Source organism: Panthera leo, chromosome D3 (assembly GCF_018350215.1).
Source record: "Panthera leo isolate Ple1 chromosome D3, P.leo_Ple1_pat1.1, whole genome shotgun sequence".
NCBI classification, from domain to species: domain Eukaryota; kingdom Metazoa; phylum Chordata; class Mammalia; order Carnivora; family Felidae; genus Panthera; species Panthera leo.
The window spans coordinates 56,311,878-56,335,565 of record NC_056690.1 but is presented as its reverse complement, the minus strand read 5'-3'; the positions used below and the strand labels follow the sequence as shown (position 1 = coordinate 56,335,565).

Genomic DNA, 23,688 nt, shown 5'->3' with positions numbered 1-23,688 from the left:
AGACAATGACAATTTCTAGATTTGTTGACATCTTTAAGATGACTGGCTCTGCAGATAAATGCAGCAAAGAGTTTTTATTTTGGGGACCCAAAGCACACATGATATTAAGGCTTAGTGCGCCTTAAAATTTTCTTAAAATTAATTCCATTGATTGTTAATGTTCAGTTATAAAAACTCTCTCACATCTATATTTTATAATGATGCTTTTTGAATATTTTCCACCTACAGGTGATTTACATTAGTGTTGCATACTTTACTTGCACATCAAGACAGAAGTACTGTATACCCCTAGAGTAAAAATTATAATCATGTTATTTTCACTTTCTTTTTTTTTAAATTAAAATGTAAAATGTGGTCCCTGACAACAAACATGAATTTGCCTTGTATGTATGTGGACGTGTGTCAATGACGAAAGACATCTTTTCATCTGGAGGGCAGAGATACTCACACGATGTGCGCCAAGTTGAGTGGCTTCTCAGGCTGGTCAGGGAACATGGGGTGCAAGGGTTCACGGCTGGAAGCACAGCTCAGAGACTTGCTTAATGCATTAGTTAGCTTCTTAGCAGGTGATTTCTGGAAAGGAGAAGAAAGGTAGAAGTGACAATAACTAATATTTACGTAGTATTTTATGAGATGATTTGCTCTCACAATAGATACTCATTCACTCACTCATTCATTCACTGGTTTATGCATGAAGTCTTCTGTGCGTGTCTACTCTAAGTCAGAGAGTTGGCTCAGTGCTGGGACTAAAGTGCCGGGACAAGCCACCAGAGTACCTGCTTCCTGCTGCTTAGTGTTAGCAAATGCTGTGATAAATGGAAGCAGTCATTGTGCATAGGACATCTGAGCTGGGACTCAAGGGACCAGCAGGAGTCCTTCTGATCAAAACTCAAGGGATTGAGAAGGTAATTCCAGATGGAGGAAGAAGAGACCCCACTCTGGAGACGAAAGCAGAAGGCAGATCATTGAAGTCCTTCTATGCCACATCAAGGACTGTGGTCTTTATCTCAGATGCAGAGGGAGACAATGAAAGAACTTAAATCATAGAGGTGACAGGGTCAGAGGTGATTCTAGAAGGATTGCTCCTGCTTAAGAACAGAAAATGATTTGGGAGGAGATAGGAGTGGACGTAAGAAGATGAGCAGAAGGTTTCACAGGCATCCAGGTGCAAAATGTCTCAGGTGTGGCTGGATACATCCAGTAAAAAGGAAAAGTGGAGCTTCAATTTGAGGCTTTAGGGTTTAAAATTCATGTTCTTTCCAGAGCATCATGATCGCTCTTTTTCATTTAGACCAGTAGGATGTTTATCTTAAAATCTTCCAGCCAAATCTATCAAAAAGAATCTATCACACTTAATAAATCTTTATGCCAACTTTTCCATGAGAAGCCACTTACAACTTTGTCGCTTTCTTTTACACACAGAGCCCAGAAGTGGCAATACAATGAAGTGACTTTTGTCTTCATTATTTAAAAGCTAAGTGATAGGGGGCATTTAAGAAGTCCCTCTTCTTCTGCTAGGAGATATAATTCTTAGAACATTTAAAACGCAGCCACAGCAACAGCCCTTCACCCCCATAAACACTGGAGCCTCTTTATCCTCTTGAGGAGACTGATTCTACTTTGGAAAGACATTGCCCTGCCATATAATTTTAAGAGCCCACGATCCCTAAGAAAGAGACTCCCAAACTGACTTTAGTATTTATATAAAACAACAATGAAAAAATGCTTAGTCTTTGAACACTAGCCCTCCAGGATCTGAGATAGAGCAAGTTTGAAAATTGGTAGGCTGCTGACCATAAGAAAATAGAAAGTGTTTTTTCCTATCTTCTGCACTAAATTGTATTTCATGATCTGTGTTAGTATATCCATCCTCAGCATGTGACATAACCAACGGTGGGAGGTGGCATCTGAACTGGCATAAAGCCCTCAGTAGACGATGCCTTAGTGAATCACTGTGATGCCTTGAATTCACAACCTGACAGATGCTAGAAAAAAAGTAATATATTTACACTGAATCTTGGTTCCCAATAATAATTCCTAGAGAGAACATTCTGATTTAAAATGCATTTTCTGAAGACCTCCTTTATAAAAAAAGAACAGTAAGTTCCTCTTTAATAAAGACTATAGGTTAATTGAAATACAGAAAATATAGAAAAAAACTCAAAAGAAGTTTGCATTTTCTTTTAACGCAGAACTGTTCCAAGAGGGGTTGACAGGTCTGATGGTTCATGCAACAAAAACCAACCCATATATACAGCAATACTTTCACAGAAGTACAAAGAACAACATCGGGGAACTGATCTTGGAGTGTAACTGAGACACAGGTCAGCCAACTAAACTGCGTGAACAGCAAGCTCATGGGTCAAATTCCTCCCACACATCCATCACATGGACAGACACTGACAAGTCATTTTTGGCAAGTTGGTCACTCACACTATTTACAAAAAGATGATTTGCTCATATAGACACAATCTCCCCTCCTCCAAAAAAGTAAAAAAAAAAAAAAAAAAAAAAAAAAGACGCGTGGCTCACACGTCTTTCCTTTATGCTCTAGTCGCGCGCTTAACAGAACTTCGGAAACCAAGAAAAAAAGAAACAAACAATAATTTTTAAGCGATTCCCACAAACAAAATAAAACAAAACTTGGAAAGAGCCTTAACCTACTGTGAAAAAGAAATTATGTTCCAGAAGGTGCTTGGTCAGTTGTTATCTAACCCATTACCGAGTTGTCTGTATTCCAAGAAGTAACATAGTTTGAGTCTTCCTATAGTTTAAGTCTTAGGAAGCGACCCTGGATTCAGATACAACAATTAAGACATCCCAGGGAGGTGGGGGTGGGACGGAAAGGAAAGGAAGGACTGTTAGAGAAGGTAGGTTTGCTCTTTAATTCTCTCCCCATCCTTGATGTTCTCTTGCATTCTAAGCGACACTCATGCAGCCAAGTGTGTGTTGACTGGACCTGGCCTTACCCATGATGTGTACTCTTTCATTTGGTGTTGGTTGCTATGGGAACCACCGGCATGTCCCCTCCAGAAGCAGTCCTGACAGAGCTGGTAATTGTGACACTGTTGGCATCGGTAGCGGAATCCCATCATACTCTCGCTGTGGCAGTAAGAACATTCCACCGGATGGAAGACTAAGGGGGGTAGTAAATGGAGAAAAAAATGAGCAAATCAGAGTATGAGCCAGAATAAGGAAAAGTACAGCCGAATGGGAATTGCATTGTTTTGCTGTGTGCCATGATTTCAGATGATAGTCAATTTTGCCTGAGAGAAGCATCATGTTTATCCCTGGACTCTCGCTGTCCTTTTCAAGCATGTGTGTGGAAGGTGGAGGAAATGAAATGGGATAGAGGATAGGTCTTCTTTTAATACCAGATTTATGCAATGCCAATTGCTCTTTTACTCCCATCTCTTACACTACAAGAATATAAATTCCCCAAACTGACCCGTCTTTCCCCCAAACTGCTCTCTGTCTCTAGGAGACTAGCACAGCTCGCTGGAAGACTCAGAAGTACAATGATGAACACAACGGACTGTCGCATGGGTAGAGAGCAAATGTTAGAGAAATGGAAAATGAGAGGGAGAAAAAAGAAAGGGATATGAGGGAGAGTAGAAACACTGGATGAGAATGGAATTTTTTTTTTTAATAATGGAGTGGCTAATGGGCTTATTTCATGAGTGACATTGCCTCCATTTAACATTTTTTTTTTCTTTCCTGAGAGGCAGATGGACAGGCAGATGCCCAAAGAGATGTGTAAATTATCTGAATACAGTTCTAATTCAGGTAGTTCGAGAGACGCTTCACTCTCATTGGCAGACAATTTGAATTATAAAGCAGGTGAGGTAAAATACTTGAGACTTGAAGCTAACAAATAATCAGATCCAAGTAATTGTCTACATGCTACCAAGCAATGGCCTTTGGTCAAGTTATTTATGTAACCACAATCACCGAAAGCTTCCATTTGAAGCGTATAACTACAGAGGAGCAAGGTACCATAACCTAATTTCTTTCCATCTCCTCCACCTATTCTTGGCCAAGTGCCCAGGAACAGTCAATGCCATGAATACCAGTATTGGAAGTTCATGCCTAAACATAACACTATCATACTAAAAAATGTTCTATTCATTATTGAAATTCTTCTGCAGCTAGAGCCAGTCTACAGCCACACTCCACTTGTAAGTGAGAGGCACACAGCGAGATTTAATGAGTTTATGGAATTGACTCTCCTAATTTTGCAGTGAGCCTCTAATGCCTTACGGATCAGGGAGAAAGGGTCTTTCGAAACTCAAAACGACTAAGCGACCTTGGCTTAATAACTGTAGACTTGAGAGAACAATTTCAATAATTTTAAAAACTGCCGTAGCTCAGTAGTAACTACTCACCATTTTCTACATTTGCCAGCCGATGCAGAAGGGGCAGCCAGACCAGACACTGCGGGGGAGGGTCGGACATGAGTGTGTCCAAGAAACCATTTAAGGTGACCTTTTTCTGCATCAAAAAAACCCCACAAAAATTTAGAACAGAGAATAATGTGAATTTACCTGCTGTGTACATGCCCTTTGCGACTAAAGAAAGAGGACATTCCATTAACCTCTAATACATGAAGAACGAGAATATAGTCTAATACCTAAAGAGCTAGTTCTGAATTTAAACCATTGGTTGCTTTAACACTTAAACACACATAGGACTGGATTATCTCCATTGAGGCTGAGTCAATATTGTCATAGGGAGAGCGACAATTCTGAGAGGGTCGCTTTTGTGTATGAGGGGCAGTATGAAAACGGTAAGGAAAGACAAAGAGTAGACTTGCTCTCTACAACTTTACCCAGTCGTGGTAAAGCCACAATTCCCATAGCAGTCGCTCGGTCTTCTACATTTGTAGGACAACTTCCCTTCTAAACTTTCTCCACTTCTGTAAGTACTAAATACTTCATGGTTAATGTGAATGGTTCTTGCCATACAAGATTAGGAGGAAATCCTGTGAGGAGGGAGTGACCCTTCACTGTTAGAACAGTCTACAGTTTCAAAAATTCTTTTTCCCTTCTTGATATATCTTTCCTCTTAACTCAGTTTGCATCTGTCTGCATTATCCTGGTCCTTTCTGATATGGAAAAGGAATGGATTTTAAATTTCCTTCAAAATGACAAAAATAAGAAGTTATATGAATACATGATATTATAGCAGGATGAATAACAAAAAAATAACAGGTTTATATGCAAAAATCACTATTTTATTTGAAATTTTGAATTGTAGTATCAGATGGATGGGGTAGTTTTTGGTTTGCTTGCTTGTGTTTTTTTTTAATTTTATTTTAATTCCAGTATAGTTAACACACAGTGTTACATTAGTTGCAGGTGTACAATATAGTGATTCAACAATTCTATATGTTACTCAGTGCTCATCAAGATGAATGGTACTCTTGGGGCTCCTGGGTAGCTCAGTTGGTTGGGCGAAGGTCATGATCTCACAGTTTGTGAGTTCGAGCCCCGCGTCAGGCTCTGTGCTGATAGCTCACAGCCTGGAGCCTACTTCAGATTCTGGGTCTCCCCCTCTCTCTACCCCTCCCCTGCTCACGCTCTGTGTCTCTCTTTCTCTCAATAATAAATAAACATTAAAAAACAACATGATGGTACTCTTAATCCCCATCACCTATTTCACTCATCCCCCCACCCACCTCCCCTCTGGTCACCATCTGTTCTCTACAAAAGACCCCCCCAAAAAAGAAAGCAATCTTGAAAAATCTTGAAAAAGAAAAACAAAGCTGGAGGTGTCACAATTCTAGATTTCAAGATATACTACAAAGCCATAGTAATCAAAACAGTATTGCTGGCACAAAAATAGATACTTAGATCAATGGAACAGAACAGACAGCCCAGGGATAGATTTATATCTTTAGATAAGAAATCGGTTGTGAAGAACTATCATACCTTTTCAAGGCACCTATCTGATACTAGTCCTTGTAGTTTCACACACAAAATATTTTGGTACTCTTTAATTAATCTTTTTTATCAGCAGATAGTTACAATGGTAGCTTTCCCTCAAAATACTAGATAGCTTAAGTATTATAGGGTGGTAACATTATTATTAAAAGATATTTATGTAGGGGCGCCTGGGTGGCTCAGTAGGTTGTGTCCGACTTTGGCTCAGGTCATGATCTCATGGTCTGTGAGTCTGAGCCCCTCATTGGGCTCTGTGCTGACAGCTTGGAGCCTGGAACTGCTTTGGATTCTGTGTCTCCCTCTCTCTCTGCCCCTCCTCCCCCTCTCAAAAATGAATAAACATTGGGGCGCCTGGGTGGCTCAGTCGGTTAAGCGGCCAACTTCAGCTCAGGTCATGATCTCGAGGTCCGTGAGTTCGAGCCCCGCGTCGGGCTCTGTGCTGACAGCTCAGAGCCTGGAGCCTGTTTCAGATTCTGTGTCTCCCTCTCTCTGACCCTCCCCTGTTCATGCTCTGTCTCTCTCTGTCTCAAAAATGAATAAACGTTAAAAAAAAAATTAAAAAAAAATGAATAAACATTAAAAAAAGCTATTTATGTAAAGTATAAGTAATGAGACAACATTTTTTAAGAAGTTACCACAATTTGTAGTATCTGAAATAATCCTGTCTTTCAAAATAATTACTTGGAATGGCTTGTACTTTCTCCAATGAAGCAATGCAAACAGTTTTAGAATTTCATCATTCAAACTGCTGTTATAGCCAGTTTATGAAGCACAAATATAAACTGGTCTTATTATTTATTTATATTTGTGTTGCCTCTTCTTATACTTAAAAAAATCTTATCCATTTTGATCATGAGACTGGCTGAAAATCACTCCTGGAAGTCTCCAAAAATGCTATTATGATTTCAACACATATAAATTTTTCATCATTGAGGATATATAAGAAAATTATGGAATAAGACAGTCTATAAGATATTTCAAAAGGAACTTTGTGCTGTGGTAACATCATATATAAATCTTATTGAACAGGTAGGTTGTATTAAAATAAAAGACAGTCATCAAGGGGTGCCTGGGTGGCTTAGTCAGTTGAACATCCAACTCTTGATTTTGGCTCAGGTCAATATCAATGGTTGGTGAGTTTGAGCCTCACATAGGGCTCTGCACTGACAGTGTGGAACCTGCTTGGGATTATCTCTCTCTCCCTCCCCGCCCCCCCTTCTCCCTCTCGTTCTACTCCTCCCCCACATGTGCATGCTTAAGTTTTCTTTCTCTCTCTCTCTCTCACAAAATAGATAAACTTAAAAAAAGTCATCTAGAGAAACAAGAAACAAAATGAACTATTGGAACTACACCAAAATAAAAAAACTTCTGCAGAGCAAAGGAAACCATCAACAAAACAAATAGACAACCTACAGAATGGGTGAAGATATTTGCAAATAATACATCTGATAAGGCGTTAACACCCAGAATATATAGACAATTACACAACTCAACACCAAAAAACCAAATAATCCAATTAAAAATGGGCAGAGGACCTGAATAGATATTTTTTCCAAAGAAGATATACATATGGCCAAGAGACACATGAAAAGATGCTCAACATCACTAATCATGAGAGAAACACAAATCAAAACCACGGTGAAATTTCACCCCACACCTATCAAAATGGTTAGAATCAAAAAGACAAGAAATAACAAATGTTGGCGAGGATGTGGAGAAAATGGAACCTCAGGCACTGTTGATGGGAATTAAGTTGGTGCAGCCACTGTGAAAAACAGTATGGATTAAAAGTTCTATTAAAAATAGAACTACCATATGACTCAGTAATCCCACTAGTGGGATTCACCCAAAGAAAATGACAATACGAATTCAAAAATATATATGCACCATTGTGTTTACTGCAGCATTATTTACAATAGCCAAGATATGGAAGCAGTCCAAGGGTCCATCCATAGAGGAATGGGTAAAGAAGCTGAAAAAAATAGGCTAATAAACTTGTGTTTTGAATTAATTCACAGTATTTTAACAGTTAATTTCAGTTAAAAGGGAAGACTCACTCTTTTTTTAAATTTATTTATTTTGAGAGAGAGAGAGTGAGAGAGAGCAAGTATGAGCAAGAGAGGGCCCGTCAGAGAGACAGCGAGAGAGAATCCCAAGAAGGCTCCTTGCTGTAAGCACAGAGCCCGACATGGGGCTCGATGTGGGGCTCGATCTCACAAACTGTGAGATCATGACCTGAGCAGAAATCAAGAGGTAGTCACTTAACTGACTGAACCACCCACGTGCCCCAAGACTCACTAACTCTTAAATCAGTAAAATTCAGTATGGTAAGCATTTGTCATGTGCCTTTTATGAGATAGGGAAACAACCTGTTTAAGATATGAAGATGGTTAAGGTAGGAGGCTTTATGTCTTTTGTGAAAGGCTTCTTGGGGAAAGCAATGTTTGGGCAAGAAAAAGGAGTTGGAGGCAAGAAATGGGAGGACATTGGAGACAGAGAAGCACAGACTCAGAAAACGGAGTGGTTGGAGCAGGAACGGAGATAGAAGGCTGCATCTGGAGGCAGAGGGGTGAGCTGGAGAAGGATGGAAGGGCTCTCAGAGTCTGGAAGAAAGGGAGATTCATCCTGCAGGCGATTAGGCTGCTCAGCAGGTGAGTGGCATGGTTAGATGGGGTGTTGTGAGGGATAGATGAGAAGAAACGAAGCCTCCTTCATGTTCTCTCTGTGCAGTTTTACCCTGTTGTACTACTGTATGCATTTTGAGAACCTCTGAAGATGCCTCTTGAGAATGGCATTCGGAAATAGTTTGGAATGCAATGGGGCGTGCACCAAATAAACAAATCCAGGGGCCGGGGGCCAGGGTGGAGAATAATACAATAGGGCAGGCAACAGGTGCTGATGAGGAAAGTGACTGGAGACACGTTTAGAAGGTGAAATGAGCAGGACTTGTGGACTGATGAGAGCTGCTGGGTGAGGAAGTGGTGTAGAAGGAGGCTTAGGCGATGGAACCGTTCTGATGTTACCAACTCAAAGGGAGATCTAAAGGGGAGCATGCTTCATCTGGAGGCAGAGATGAGGGACCTAAGCTGGCCTGGGGGTGGGGGAGTGGGAGAGGTCAGAAAGGCTGTCTGGATGACTCAACACGGGAGCAGAGTTAGCACTTAGTGTATCAAACCATCCCATCTCTCATTGGTTGTTGTGTACAGTTGTGATTCTACATAAATCCATGACCTGCAGGGATCTGAGGCACTTTCGACCTCCTAGGTCACAAGTAAACAGATGCACGAAGTTTACTAGCCAGGCAGTTAAATGCAGCTTCTCACTAGCTGCTCTGCACCGATTTCTTATTTAAGGGATCCTTTTAGAGGACATTCTTGGTTAGTTTGGATTTTTTAAAAATTTTAAACAAACCTTCAGTTTATGGATTTGTAAACTACCATTGCATCACTCCAGAGAATGGTGCCAGACATGAAGACTTTCTATGTGACTGGACAGGTATAAACACAGAAACCCTCAAGCACTAAATAGCTTCTCTGGGCTAATTTGTACCACCCTCAGTTAAAACATGTAACTCTGAACCCCTAATGCATCACGTTGTGGGGGATGCAGGCATCCGTGTCTGTCACATTTTGGGCCTCCCTGGTGGTGTGTTACACGTGGTATGTGATTCCTTTCTTGTTTCCTCTGCTAGACATTGGAGAAGCTTGGCGCTGGCCCAGACTTACGTTTCATACGAGGCTGAGTGACAATTCGGCCCTTTTGATCCTACAGTGATAATCGCAGGCATGACGCCGAGGGTATAGGGTTGTCGTAAGGATTGCATTGGACAATTCGAGTAAAGAACTTAGCATGGTGCCTGGCTCACGGTCAGGAGCCACCAATTATTATTTTCCAGGTATGCTGAGTTCAGTTCCTGGTTCAGAGGTCAGTTGTCAGAGACTGGAAGATGCACTACAGTTTATCATGAAGAATTTGTCTAAGTAGTGACTTGGAGGAACATACAGAAGAAAAACTACTGTTTGAGAGATATTTCCTTTAACATGTCCTTCCCCCTGACCCCTCCCCCCCACCCCCCACCTACCTGTTGAGAGAAACAGGATCTAGCTGACTGTTCTGTGTAACCAAATGAAGGACCTTCAAAAACCGCCGTGGGTAGTTTGAGAACTTCCCGCAGGAACTGATCATATCGTCCATAAACCATCACCCCACTGGAGTCAGAAATCATTGAGAAAATATCTGACGGCAGGGAAAAGGAAAGATATTTATTCATCACTTAAATATTCCCCGCTGTTTCAGTGCACCATATCTGCTGCAAATAACCGAAAATGTAGCAGAGTAAGTAATTTTTTTATGAAAGAGTAACATAAAGGTTAATTGTTATGCTGAAGTATTCCTGGCATTGTGTTTCCTTTGGTGTCTTTTAGGTAGCGGATTCTGGAACACAGCATTGTGTTGGATAAAATTAGCATATTTTGATAAGACAGAGAATATCCCATTTTTATTTTAAGGTCAATTATCAACTCATACATCACTCAATGGAAGGAATTTTTGTATATGTGAGGAATCTGCTGACCTCATTGAAACACACAATGAACATTTTCTACAACAATGGGGTATGTACGTATGTATCTAGCTAGCTATTTGCCCATCTATATTATCACAAAAACCTTTGAGTTTTGGTTTAGGGTACTGAAAAATGAAAGATGCAATGGGGATAAGAACATAATGAAAACACTTGATTAACTTCCCACAGAAGCAGAAAACTTTCTATAAATCACAGTGTGCTAGGTGGAAGGTACGTACTTGATTTACAGGGAAGGGTCTTTTGACTCACGCAGTGGAGGGGAAGCCTGGCCTTGGGGAAGATCAATGAGGTAAAGTCAGAGTCCCAGACAGAGCCCGTGTCTTCATTGAACCTCTGTTCTTCTGCTTCTGCCACTACGGGCACTTAGTGATATTAATGGCATAATTTCTCAAGGTACTTTGTAATTCCTCTGTGGAAGTCACTATGGTCATGAAAGCGTCTGCTATCGTAGTTTGTCACTGTGCGAGGCTGTGACTAGGAGGGTACAGCTGTTGGGACAAACTGTTGTAAATTCAAGATGCTGCCTCTGTTCAGTTTGGGCTTAGTGTCTCAAGGTCAAAATGCAGTGTGGGGACATGGTTTTTACACTGCAGTCAGATGTGAAGCACATTACAGGCTTTAGCTGGATTATGTTTTGAGGGTGTGAATTGGCGCTCATTTCCTTCAAATACTCCAGTTCTAAAGGATTTCTACTGTTTCAAATAGTTTATCAATTATGAGGCTAAAGAAAATTCACCCAAGCAACAAAATTAATGTTGTTTTCATTCGCCTTCACAACTGTTAACTTGGTGAATTTTCTCTCTTATGTTTCATTTTAACGGATTAAAAAAAAAAAAAAAAAAAGCAAAAGAAAGAAAGAAAAGAAAAAAAGTTGCCCAAAGCAAAACACTCTTATGTAATCCCATATATAGAAGCTCAAGAATTCCAATAAAAAGAGGGAAAAGGAAACCCAGGAAAAGTAAGTGGACTTTCTTATAGGAGCGTAGGAGCTGACACCTTGTGTGTTTTTAGACAGGTTGGTTAACTACAATTGGGACATCCTGACCATCTTTTGGGCTTTATTTCTAGGGCAGGACACAGTTTTGAAAAGTAGCCTAGGCCTTTCAAATCTCCCACTGAAAAAATTTAGACAACATTTCTAACTAGAGCAAAGGCAGAAGGAGTACCAACACTGACCTTTCACAAACTTGAAGCTCATATGAAACTCCTTTGTGCTGATGAAGTTTTGCTAAGCAATAGCCGAACTAGGGCTAGGTCACTGGGATTAATGGGACGTGGCTGTTAATGGCCACTCTGGTTTTTAAAAATAAACGAGGGAACTCTGAGGAAGCTATCAAAATGATATGTGTGTACCTGAGTCCTGGGCTTTCTGTTTTATATATATATTGTTATATGACTATATATATATATATATATATATATATATACACACACATATGTATATAGCCATATATACTATGCAATATGCTGATAATATGTAATATATGTATATGTAATAAAATATAAGGCTACTTCAAAGATTAAATTAGTTAATGGATGAAAAGCATGCAGATGTAAAAGACACAGAATAGTGCTTGGCCCCTAGTATGCAGTACAGAAATGTTAGCTACTTTTACTATTGATTTCTTTTCACGTTTTTTCTGTCATTTACTTAATATGCTTAGACACTGCCTCCCCAATGGGATTGCTCTGTAATGTTCCCAATCATACTCTAAATCACCACTGTGATTTAGATACATACAATAATAGATTAGAAGAATTTACATTCATTGATTCATTCAACTAAAATTCACTTAGCACATACTAAATGTGTAAAATTGTGCTAAGTAATGAAGGTACAGAAATATCAGGACATAGTTCTTTTTTTGTATTTATTTTTTTAGTGAATTAAAACAAAATTTTATTTTTAAATGGTATCAAACTTAACAAAAAATTGCAAGAATAAGAGTACTCCAAAGGACACTCACATACCCTTTATCCAGATTCATCTATTAACACTTTATTCCATTTATTTTATCATTCTATCATCTATCTATCCATCTATCATCTGTCTACATCTACTTGTCCGTGTGTACATATGTATGTACAAACACGTTTTCTGAATTGAGACTAATTTGCATATATCATGGCCTTTACCTCTGAACACGGCCGTGGGTCCTCCCTAAGAATAAGGGTATGTCCTTTTATGAGACTACAGCAAGGGTTAGCAAACTTTTTTGGTAAAGGGCCAGATAGTAATATTTTAGGTTTTGTGGACCACACATGGTCTCTGTCACACATTCCTCTTTGTACTTTATACAACCCTTTAAAAATGGGAAAACTATTCTTAGCTGATGGGCCATAGCGTGTTGATCCTGGATTACAGTGTAGTTATCCACTTCAGTATATGTAACATTGATACGCTAATCTTATCTAATATTATCTAGCCTACTGGCCATATTCCAATTTTGTGAATTGGTCAGTGACAGGGCATAGATTTTGACCTCTAGGAGGTCCCAGTCCCCTGGGGATACAGAGACATGCTTACATAGTGCATCATATGACATCATAAATTGTAACACGGTGGCGTGAATACCAGAACAGTAGGGTGTACAGGAGGCAGCAAGGGTTCAAAGAGGGTTTCCAGAGTGAGGAGTGGGTCAGGGAAGACTTCCTTTCACAGGTGACTTTTAGGTCTTCTTAGGTGATAGAGGTGGCTTCTAGGCCAAGTATAAAGGACAATCAGGGGCCAGTGAAGTTTTAGGAAATAGCACCAGGATGTGCACAGGCATGCTCAAGCATGATGCACTCAAGCTCTGCAAGCAGTTCGTTGTCAAGGGGCCTTGGGTGCACATAAGGGCTCGGTGGGAGATGAGGCAGAGATATGAAGAGCTTCTAGCCTCTTCTAAGGAATTTAGGTGGTGTCCAGGAGATGTTGGGGAGATACTAAAGACTTAAGGCAGGCCAGTGAGTCAGAAATATTACCGTGGAGGTAGGTGTGGAGGCAAAACAACCAGTTCCGTTATAGAAACTCAACAAATCCACGGTGTTTGCTATAATGCTGGTCTTTTAAACAAAACCAAACAAGCCCTCCTCAGAAGCTTTAGAACAGCACCTGATTTTCTAGGTTAATGGCATTAAATTCAGAATTCTTTATGGTTCTTAGGACTATCTGGGAGCCCCGAGAAAGAAGCATAAACAGGTGCTCCAACTCATGACAACAATAGCTTATAACTGGACCAAGAACAATTTGACAGAAACAGGTATTTTATTCCGTCAAGTTTACGTTTAGGTCCGTGTGTGCTATGGCTGCAGGGGGCGCCCTCACACTCTAAGCAGCTCGGAGGCACGCAGTGGACACCCTGCACAATTGGTTCCTGGTGGCCCTGAGCACTGGAAATGGTGATGCAACATGGAGTTGTTGTCCTTTCTAATGCATTTTAAAGCACTTTGAAAAATTCAGTTGAAAATTTTCTGTTTTCTGCTTTTTGCTTTCTCAAATTCCTAATTTGTTTTCAGCAATTACTCTTGCCCCACACTCACCGGCAGGGGCTAGTTGGAACAAACTAAATATCCTTCATCCCTATGCACAAAAACAGAAAAATTGCCAGACAAGCACAGCTGGCCTATTGGCTGAAGCGAATTAGAACTTAAAGAAGGGAAAACAAAAACCCTCAAATCCTGAGAAATTCCATATCCTTTCATTTGATTTTTTCTTTTTGACAAAAGCAATGCAGAAAATCATTACTTCGCCTGTTTTATCATTAAGTGCAGCCGAAGCCGGCAAAAGAAGACCAGAGAAAACAGAATCCTGCTCGGCAAGAGTCAGCCACTGTGGTCTACGGGCAGATTTGCCTATATTTGCATATTTAGTTAATAGTTACCACTGAAATTAAAAATATCGGTGACTCAAGATATGCATTTTTGACTATTAACATTTTGGAGAGATTCTTCCAACCAAACTGCTTTCAGTTAAATTGTTTTTATCAAAGTGCTCTCAATCGACTAACCAGAATACCACTAAAACCTTCCTGGGATTAAGTACACAAAGAGTGACTCCTGAGCCCCAGAGCTGGAGGCATATTAGGCTGTGATTCAGGTCCACTGCTCTGGGAGAGGGCAATGTGATATATCTCAAGATCGCACTCTCTGTTTTTGTGGTTCTACAGAAGTTGTGACACCGAAACTTATTTCCGCAGACTGGAGAACATAGTTTACTCCCAGTGAGACTCATGTGTTTAACTTCTTTCACTGTGCTGAAAAGGATTTACTTTGGCCACAGATAGCATGCATGCTTTGCTCACTGATGGTGGGGTGAGGAGAAAGCACCCTAGCAATTACATTGTTTGCTTTGAATTCCTGGATGTGCCGGGTTTTGACACTTGGTGAAGATCTGCTCAGAAACTTAGTTACCTTGAGCTTAACTCTGCAGACACAGGTTGCTTGTTTACCTAACGACCATTCCCTTTGTCTTTATTGGCCCCAAGTTTCTTCCCAGGCTAAGAAGGGAAAGCAGAGGTCTTTCCCAGCCCAGGGGGCAGAGGTGGGCTCCTCCCTCACCATCATGGGCACCCCTTTCTTGTTACCAGTAACTGGTGTAGCAACTGGTTTCTGATGCCACACTGGGGGCTGGGGGCCTCTGGCGTGAGATGGGACTCTTGAGATTGCAGTATCCTTTTTCCCCCAGCAGAGGGACAAAATCTGACACTGAGGAAGCCTGAATGGAGAGATGGACAGCACTGTGAACCTTGCTGGCACAGCATTAATTAGCCTGATTCATGCAAGGCCCCAAGGACCCCAAGGAAGGTCAGAAAACTGGTTCTCTTAGTTAAGTTCCTCAAACGTGTTTTAATATGGAATCTTTTTGTCTATGTGCCTATTAATATAACATTGAGTAAGTATTTGGAAATGTTTCTCAAGACTTAAAAAAAAAGTATCTGATGTCCTCAGCATAAGTGGCCAATCATGACATGAGATCATCAGGCAAGGCCTTCAAGATTTTTTCCTCTGCCCTGGTTCATTTCGCTAAACTTTCTCCTCTCAGCCGAACCCCGAAGGAAATGCTTCCTGGATTACTCTAGAGCTATGCTTCAAAAAAGGACATTGGGGGGAGCCTGGGTGGCTCAGTTGGTTAAGCGTCCCACTTCGGCTCAGGTCACGATCTCACAGTTCGTGAGTTCGAGCCCTGCGTCGGGCTCTGTGCTGACAGCTCAGAGCCTGGAGCCTGCTTCACATTCTGTGTCTCCCTCTCTCTCTCTGCGCCTTCCCTGCTCATGCTGTGTCTCTCTCTGTCTCAAAAATAAATAAACATTAAAAAAAATTTTTTTTTTTTTTTTTTTAAAAGGACATTGGTCCCATCACCTTCTCATTTCACTACTATCCTCAATTAAGCACTGAGGCAGATAGTTTTTAATTTTCAAAATCTCTTTCGGGATAACTAAAGAGAAACTAAACTCTCCCTTGTCAGGTCTGCTTGGGCTTCTCTGAATCCTTACTTCACTTGGCTCGTCCATGAAAGGAGGTTCCCAGGGTGAGGGGAGATGTGTGGTTGTGGGGTTTCCATGTGCCTTCCACCACTTATCTACTGGCCCAATGACAGAACTCTGCTGTGCAGCATGTCTGGGGAAATTCCAGAGGATTTTTTTTTTTTATTTCTGTATCTTCCTTCATTTTTCAGTCTTGGTGCCTCAAGAAGCAAGAGATCACACTCAAAAGCTGACAGGCAGCAGGTGAGAAAAGAGCCTGGAGGCGGCGAATCACAGATGATTAGAGCTGGGAGGGAACCTCCAGGTGTCTAACAAAATTCCCAAGTTTGGGACAGAGATGGAAGCTGAGGACTAAAGAAGTGAGGTAATGTCCACAGAATAACTCAGCAAATTAGTCACATGGCTGGGCTTGCAAGCTGGGGTTCCCGGTTCCATGACAGTGCTCCTTTCCCACACAGCATTACAGCCCAAACTCATAATATTTCAGGTAAGGGAAAGGGGTTAAGTGGAAATTTTTCTTTTAAACACTGCATCACTTAAAAATAGTTAGAAATGAAAATTCTTGCCCCCTCGTCCCACCTTCGGTCTTCTGAATCAAAAACTCTGGGAGTGGTACCCAGAAATCTGTAGTTTAAAAAGCTCTCCAGATGATTCTATAGATCCACAAATTTCAGAACCACTAGAGAAAAAAAAAAGTCACGTTCAAATCCTGGTGCCATCTCAGCTATAATGACTTCATTCTACCCGAGTCTCAGCTTCTTTACCTAAAGCAAACAAAATGCCTGTGTTTTCTTGGTTAAAAAACTACCACATTTAGTGACAAAATGTACATAAAAGGCCCACAATCACTTGATGCACCCTAGCTATCACGTTTTTATTGGAATCCAGTTAATTCTCAGTCTATAGCGTCTCTGTGTGATTCTTATGCCTGTAACCCTGGCAATGTCTATTTTGGAACCTTCGGAATTCCCAGTGACTTGAACAGCACCGGCTGAGAAAAATGAGGAAATGTGCCAGGAGTCTTGGCTTTGGATTACCTAAAAAAAGAAGGCTTCCTGACATGGTCTTCATGTCCCTGTGACGATGGACTTATACCTGTGAGGCAGCACAGTACAATCAACTTGAAAGAGTATATATCTTACTTTAATATTACAAAAAGCCTAGTGGGTGATAGTCAACAGGTTGTAACATACTAATCCATAAGTAGAAGGAAAATATTAATATCATTAACATTTACCTAATATGAAAATATTTCTTTGACACAATGCAAAGATCCATGAAGATTGTATCTCAAGTAGCTCTCGTAGAATGAGGAAAGTCAAAGTGGGTGGCAGGACACAGAGGAAATGGGGAAAGGAGAATGGTATACGGGAGGGATCGGCGAAGAGAGACACAAAGAATAACTTACATCTTAATTTGTCCATGATCTTCCCTCCACACAACGTGGCTAAAGCCATTTTGACAGCAAATACTGAAATTTTACCATGGCCTTCCCTGTTTAATAACAGAAAAAAAAAAAAAAAAAAAAAAGATGTCATTTGGAGAACTTCCAGTAATGCGATTTGACATTTTCTGTTCTGTAGAAATCATAGGACACCGTAGCTGCATACATTATGTGAACATAACCATTTTAGAAAAGACCATGAATACAATTGAACACAAGTTTCTGAAAAGCTGACTATTCAATGTTTCATTTTTTCAAGAGAGAGCAGAATCTTCAAGTTATTCTTTGTCTATGTCACTTGTTCAAAGCATGAGCTGGCAGCTAGAGGGATATGTACTATTTAGCCATGGATTACAATTACAGAACATGATTTTCACTTGGGGTTTCATAAAATAATTTTATGCATGATGATTCCACAGTCTCCATAATTTAATTAAACATGGTTTCAGGAAAAAAAAAATTTGGTAGGAGAATTCCTGAATTTTATTAGAGTAACTATGGGGATTTTTCCATCACACCTTTTTTTTCTTCACCCATCATTTCCTACCCACAAGCTGTGTTTGTGTGATACATTTACTTTCCGAAGAGAGTTGATATTTTAAAGGGGCCAAAGTAAGAGCTCTGTTTGAGCTCCTTCTACCAAATTGACATTAGAGCTGCCAAATCTTCATCGATTCAGGAAGTGTAACTGACTTGTCCTTCACAAACTGTGATATAAAGGGCACACTGTAAGAAGTATAATATTTCAGCTAAATGATTTTGCAGCTGGGATAAACCGTTCGTTCTTGTATCCTTGGAATCAGAAAGTGTATCACATTAGTAACTCATTTCTTTGATAGTTGCTCCTCTTAAGAATGATCAACAGAGTTATTTTAAATAATAATGTGGCTTAAACGTAAGTAAAGTCAGTACTGACAAGGGTTTAATATATAGAATAAATCATTTATATGACTAAGATCCGTATATATGCCATTTTAGAGGAATAAGGTGCAATAAACAATTGTGTCTTTGTTCCTTATTAGACTCCAGAGATAGATGATGTTATTCATCCTTGCTGCTGTCATTCTTAGCATAGTAAGTACCTCAAATACAGCCAGCCAGAATGTGAAAGTGACTGAGCCCTATGCTGTTTGCTCTCCCGTTTATATTTCTAAGCCTAAGCACCAGATCTGTGTAATTAGTTATTGGATACCTCATGTCAAACTAAGTATGTTCAAAGTAGAGCTCGTTATCCTTACAAAGCCCTCCCATAATACTCAGACCAACCCACTACTATCTGCTTCTGGTTGTTAGTCCCTCTTCTGGTTGTCAGACTCACCATGCACCTAGTTACCCAAAAATGAACTCTGGGGAAGGGGTTAACCTTGACTTTGTTCTCTTCCTTAATTCACCACCACCTGAAATGTGTGAGGGACTCAAATACACGTCTGAACTGTACACTAAGGCCATTCCCTGCTTTCCATTCCAACTGCCATTGCTTTATCAGCTCTTGCTGGAACACTGTAATAATTTCTTAAATGATCTCTGTGCTTGCACACTCACATCACAAAATCGACCGTATTATTTTTTTTTTATGTTTACTTTTGAGAGAGAAAAGAGAGAGAGACAGTATGCGAGCGGAGGGGTGGGGGGCAGTGCTGAGAGAGAGGGAATCATGGAATCCGAAGCAGGCTCCAGGCTCTGAGCTGGCAGCACAGAGTCCAACGTGGGGCTCGAACCCACAAACGGAGAGATTGTGACCTGAGCCGAAGTCGGATGCTCAATCAACTGAGCCACCCAGGCACCCTGATGATATTATTTCATTATTTAAAACTCTAATTGCTTCCGTTTGCCTACAGGCTATGATTACAAGTTTATCTGTGTTCTCCAGTCTTCCCTGCTACCATTTCTGTTGAACCTCACTCCATAGTCCCATGTTTAATGCCCCTGCCCTTCCTACCACATTTGCCCAGGACTCTGTCACCTGTTCATCAAAGACTCAGCTCCATATATCATCACTCCATTTGCTCTGAAAACAGCTTTTCCCCTGGATGTGCAGGCAAATGCTCTTCCCTCCACTTCTACTTACTATTTGGCACCTATCACACTGAGTGACCTTTGTTTATTTACATATCTGCATGTAATTTGACCCCACACTGTGAGATTCCTGGGGGCAGAGACCATATATGTCTTCTCAATTAGTTGAATTCCTACAGCCTTGTACTTCGTCTCCCCCATAATTAGTGAACAATATATTTCTTATATTAATTAATGACTATTAATCTTTATGATAGGTGCCCCTAGAATTTCAAATGGCCACTCATTTAGTTGTTTGCTAATTTGGGAGCAGGTAGCTGTAATAAAAATACGATGCTTTTGTCAAAAATAAACCTCATTCAGAATTATTCCATGTGCATCGTATTCCCAACTGCATGGATAACTTGAAGTATCAAAAATTTATTCTAGGAAATCATTAGTTCCCTTTCCTAAGCTGAAACATGGTTCAAATTATGAGAACAGGGAAATCTACAAAATGTGGAAGAACAGGAGAAATGCCAATGATAAGGTTTTCTCCAAAATGCAGAGAAATTGAGGAGCATTATATGTGAGATTTCAAGAGCAATACAAGTTTCTTTCAATGAATCAGAGAGAACAATTTAACTCAAGAAAGAGGATAGACCACAGATAATGATGGAACAGAGAGTTCTCCACAGGATGAAATGATGATAGCTCACAGATGAATTCTTAAGCCTTAGCTTTTAATGAAGAAGATCCTAGGGAGATCGCCAGTTCTGTATTGTTCTTGGAAATGCAAGATTAATGCTATTACATCCAGGAGTGGTTGTATCAGAGCTGTTCTGCCAAATTGACACAATAAATCTAGATAAATCACCAAGTGGAGGGCAGCTCAATGAGAGTTTTGCAGGAACTCAAGGGTGAAATTAGGCCACTGGAATGTATTGTTATGCAAGCCACTGTGCCATATTGCAAAGGTGACCCTGGTCACAAAGAAGGATTCGGGGGGTATGCAGGAATGTAGATCTCCATAAGCACACCAATATTGGGTGAATTTAGACCTTGCTCAGCCCTAGCAGTGGATAAATCTTGAAGGAATTTAAGGAGTGAGTGGAGACGAATGATGTCACAATGGAAAAGGGGGACACACCAAGGACTTAAATACAAATGGATCTTTTTAAAGAACATTTTCAGTAGATAAAACAGGATGAAGAAAAGGGTTGGGGAGAGAGATTTTCTAAAGACGTTTGACAAGATTCCACACCGAGGGCCATTACTTAAACTCATCTTGGGATCAGGGTCCTGTGTGTGTGTGTGTGTGTGTGTGTGTGTGAGAGAGAGAGAGAGAGAGAGAGAGAGAGAGAGAGAGAAAGTGGCGTTAACAATGCAAGTAAGGAGTAGGGAGACATCGGTGCACCCCGAGGGGAGAAGTACAAGAGTTGTGCTGATCAGGAATCATCCCTAACGGGGCCGTGTGATTCACAAACAGATCGGGAAATCCCTTAAGTATCTAGGAAGTGGAAAGTCAAGCTCAGGAGGATGGATAACAGGAAACTCCCAGGAGTCTAGTGCAAACCAGCAGGAAAGCAGCATATTGTTCCAAAGTGAGTCTGCACATGCAATGCCTCTAGGAGTAAAGCAGTAAAACTGCCCATATGGAATGTTGGCCGTCGGCCACAATTCCGGAAGAAGACCTGCCAAAGTGTACTGAGGATGAAAAACGTAGATTGTCCCTAATGCTGCAGGCCAAACAGCCTTGGAACGGCAACACTAGGAAGAGTGCTAGAAAAAGTCTATGCTTTTGTTTGTACTAAGAGCTATGGCAGCACATCTCCAACTTCATGTGTGCCTTTTTAAAAAAAAAAAAAAAATTATGTTTACTTATTTTTGAAAGAAAGACAGAGCATGAGCCGGGGACGGGCAGAGAGAGAGGGAGATACAGAATCCAAAGCAGGCTCTAGGCTCTGAGCTGTCAGCACAGAACTCAAGGACCTTGAGATCATGACTTGAGCTGAAGTCAGACGCTTAACTGACTGAGCCACCCACGTTTCCCCACGTGCAGTTCTAATCGCCATCTAAAGAAAGAGCAGAGCCAGGTATGTTTGCGAATACTGCATGCAGTATACAGTGTATCTATCAGAACCGTCCAATTGATGGGTGGGCTGGGCCTTCGAATCAATGACAAGACTGACAATGAGCCATTCTTGGTGGAGAAAAGTTGCTAGTGCAGTTGACTGATTGGTAGTGTAGAAGGTACAGCAAAAACTTTAAAGTGAAATGCACTATTGGCCTATCATTTTTTGTTTAAAAAATTGTACTTTTAAAGTAAAAATTTTATTTTCATATTTTCCCTTTTAATGTAGAGCAGGAACACAATGCATAATACACGCTTTCCTCTTTTTTTCCCACTATTTGGTTTTTAGCAGAATGGAATATATTCTATTTTTTTAGGCCAATCAGCCGGAAGCTTTTGCCAATACAAACTTTACTTTCCTATTTAGCTTGAGGTCAAAAACTACCCAATTAAATTGCTATGCTGGTGCGTAATTAACACCTTGAAAGGTATTTAAGACAATCAGAAAATTAGCAAAAGTGCAAACTGAAATTGCTTTATAAATCAAGGTTTCCTTAAATCTTTTATTTCCCTTATACTTTGTTTTTTCACTCTGAAAACTTCCAAATTTTCCTAAGAGGTAACCAATTAAAATGGAAACAAGAGGGGTGCCTGGGTGGCTCAGTTATTTAAGCATCTGACTCTTGTTTTCAGCTCAGGTCATGATCTCATGGTTCATGAGATTGAGCTCCATGTTGGGGTCTGTGCTGGCAGGATGGAGCCTTCTTGGGATTCTCTCTCTCTCTCACCCTCCTACCCTCCCCCCTTCAAAATAAATAAATAAACATTTTAAAAATATTAAAAAATGGAAATAACAAAACACCCTTTAGTTAAAATATATACAGAGATTTGTAGAGTGTCTTAAAAACATACATTACTTTAAGGTTTGACTCATTCATCATAATAAAAAGTGACTAACCATTACACTGGGCTTTTTTCATGACCTCAAAAAGAGAGAAACTGATTTCTTTTAACTAAGAAGGTATTAGTTTTAGGGAAAAGTTGTCTGGGAGGGAAAATCTGCTTTTGACAAGAAGGAAAAACAACAAATAGATATTGATAGGTCTGAGATGCTAGGCTGAATTCAGAACAGAATGTAAATTTTCTCCAAGTTGTCAAGTGAGTTTCCTGTTTGAAATTAGAGAATCTCATGATAAATTTTAAGTCCTTGAAAGTGAGATTTGGATTCTGACTCTATTTGGAACAGGCTGATGGAATTATTTTTCTATTTGAGAGCACAGAAACCAGAAGCTCTTCTTTTACCAACATATTTCACAAAAACATTTGGTAAGCATTTTGATGAGCACAGAACTCAACTTTCTCTTTCTCACACATTTTGGTAGCTTAATTAACGGAGAAAATTGTTTCCTCCTCTTTCTTCCAAAACACGCCTCTATCGTAACTCATTTCTTTATCTTGGCGTCATTTTGTTCATATGGATCACTCATTTCATAACTCAACAATTATTTATTGACCATGTCTCACAGGTTGGGGATCTAATGATGAATAAGGTATGGCTCCCACCCTCAGTTTGCTCATAGTTTATTGGAGAAAAAGAATCAAAACTCACTAATATTTTTTTTAGAGTTTATTTACTTTGAAAGAGAGAGAGACAGTGGGAGAGGGGCAAATAGAGAGGAAGAGAGAGAGAAGCCCAAGCAGGCTACGTACTGTCAGTACAAAGCCCAGTGAGGGGCTTGAACTCACGAACTGTGAGACTGTGACCTGAGCTGAAGTCAGACACCTAACAACAGAGCTCTCAGGCACCCCGACACCGGTTAGTTTTAATACAGCATGTTTTTCAGAGGGTAGGGACCTCACCCCACTCATCTTTCATCCCCAGCCTATCATGGCACCCAGTGCAAAGCAAGCTCTTAATATACGTTAGTTAAGTTAATGGATGCACACGTGAAAAGAATTTTTTTTTTTCGATTTACCACTTAAGTTTTATATCGAGAAATACTAAAATGCTTGAGAAAAATCATGAAGATTGGCCTTACAGTCCCTAATATTAGGTTGTGCGGTCATGTGACACCTTGAATTTGGAAGTAAGCACATACATAATTACTCTTATTTGGGGGATGATGAAGTTAACATGTGCACAGATAGAAATCCCTTAATTGGCTGTGGCATCTCTTTGGCCT

General features: G+C 40.3%; 1 protein-coding gene across 24 annotated transcripts in view; it reads right to left on the bottom strand.

The window, feature by feature from the left end:
* Positions 1 to 23,688, bottom strand: part of DTNA (dystrobrevin alpha) — a 354,755-nt gene that overhangs the window by 67,214 nt on the left and 263,853 nt on the right. For all 24 annotated transcript variants that reach the window (XM_042909764.1, XM_042909771.1, XM_042909773.1 and 21 more), the window contains 5 exons: positions 17,401 to 17,486; positions 10,024 to 10,178; positions 4,386 to 4,491; positions 2,970 to 3,136; positions 449 to 573 (listed from right to left, as the gene is read on the bottom strand). In XM_042909764.1, the coding sequence (XP_042765698.1) occupies positions 449 to 573; positions 2,970 to 3,136; positions 4,386 to 4,491; positions 10,024 to 10,178; positions 17,401 to 17,486 (639 nt within the window). The remainder of the gene's footprint in view (positions 1 to 448; positions 574 to 2,969; positions 3,137 to 4,385; positions 4,492 to 10,023; positions 10,179 to 17,400; positions 17,487 to 23,688) is intronic.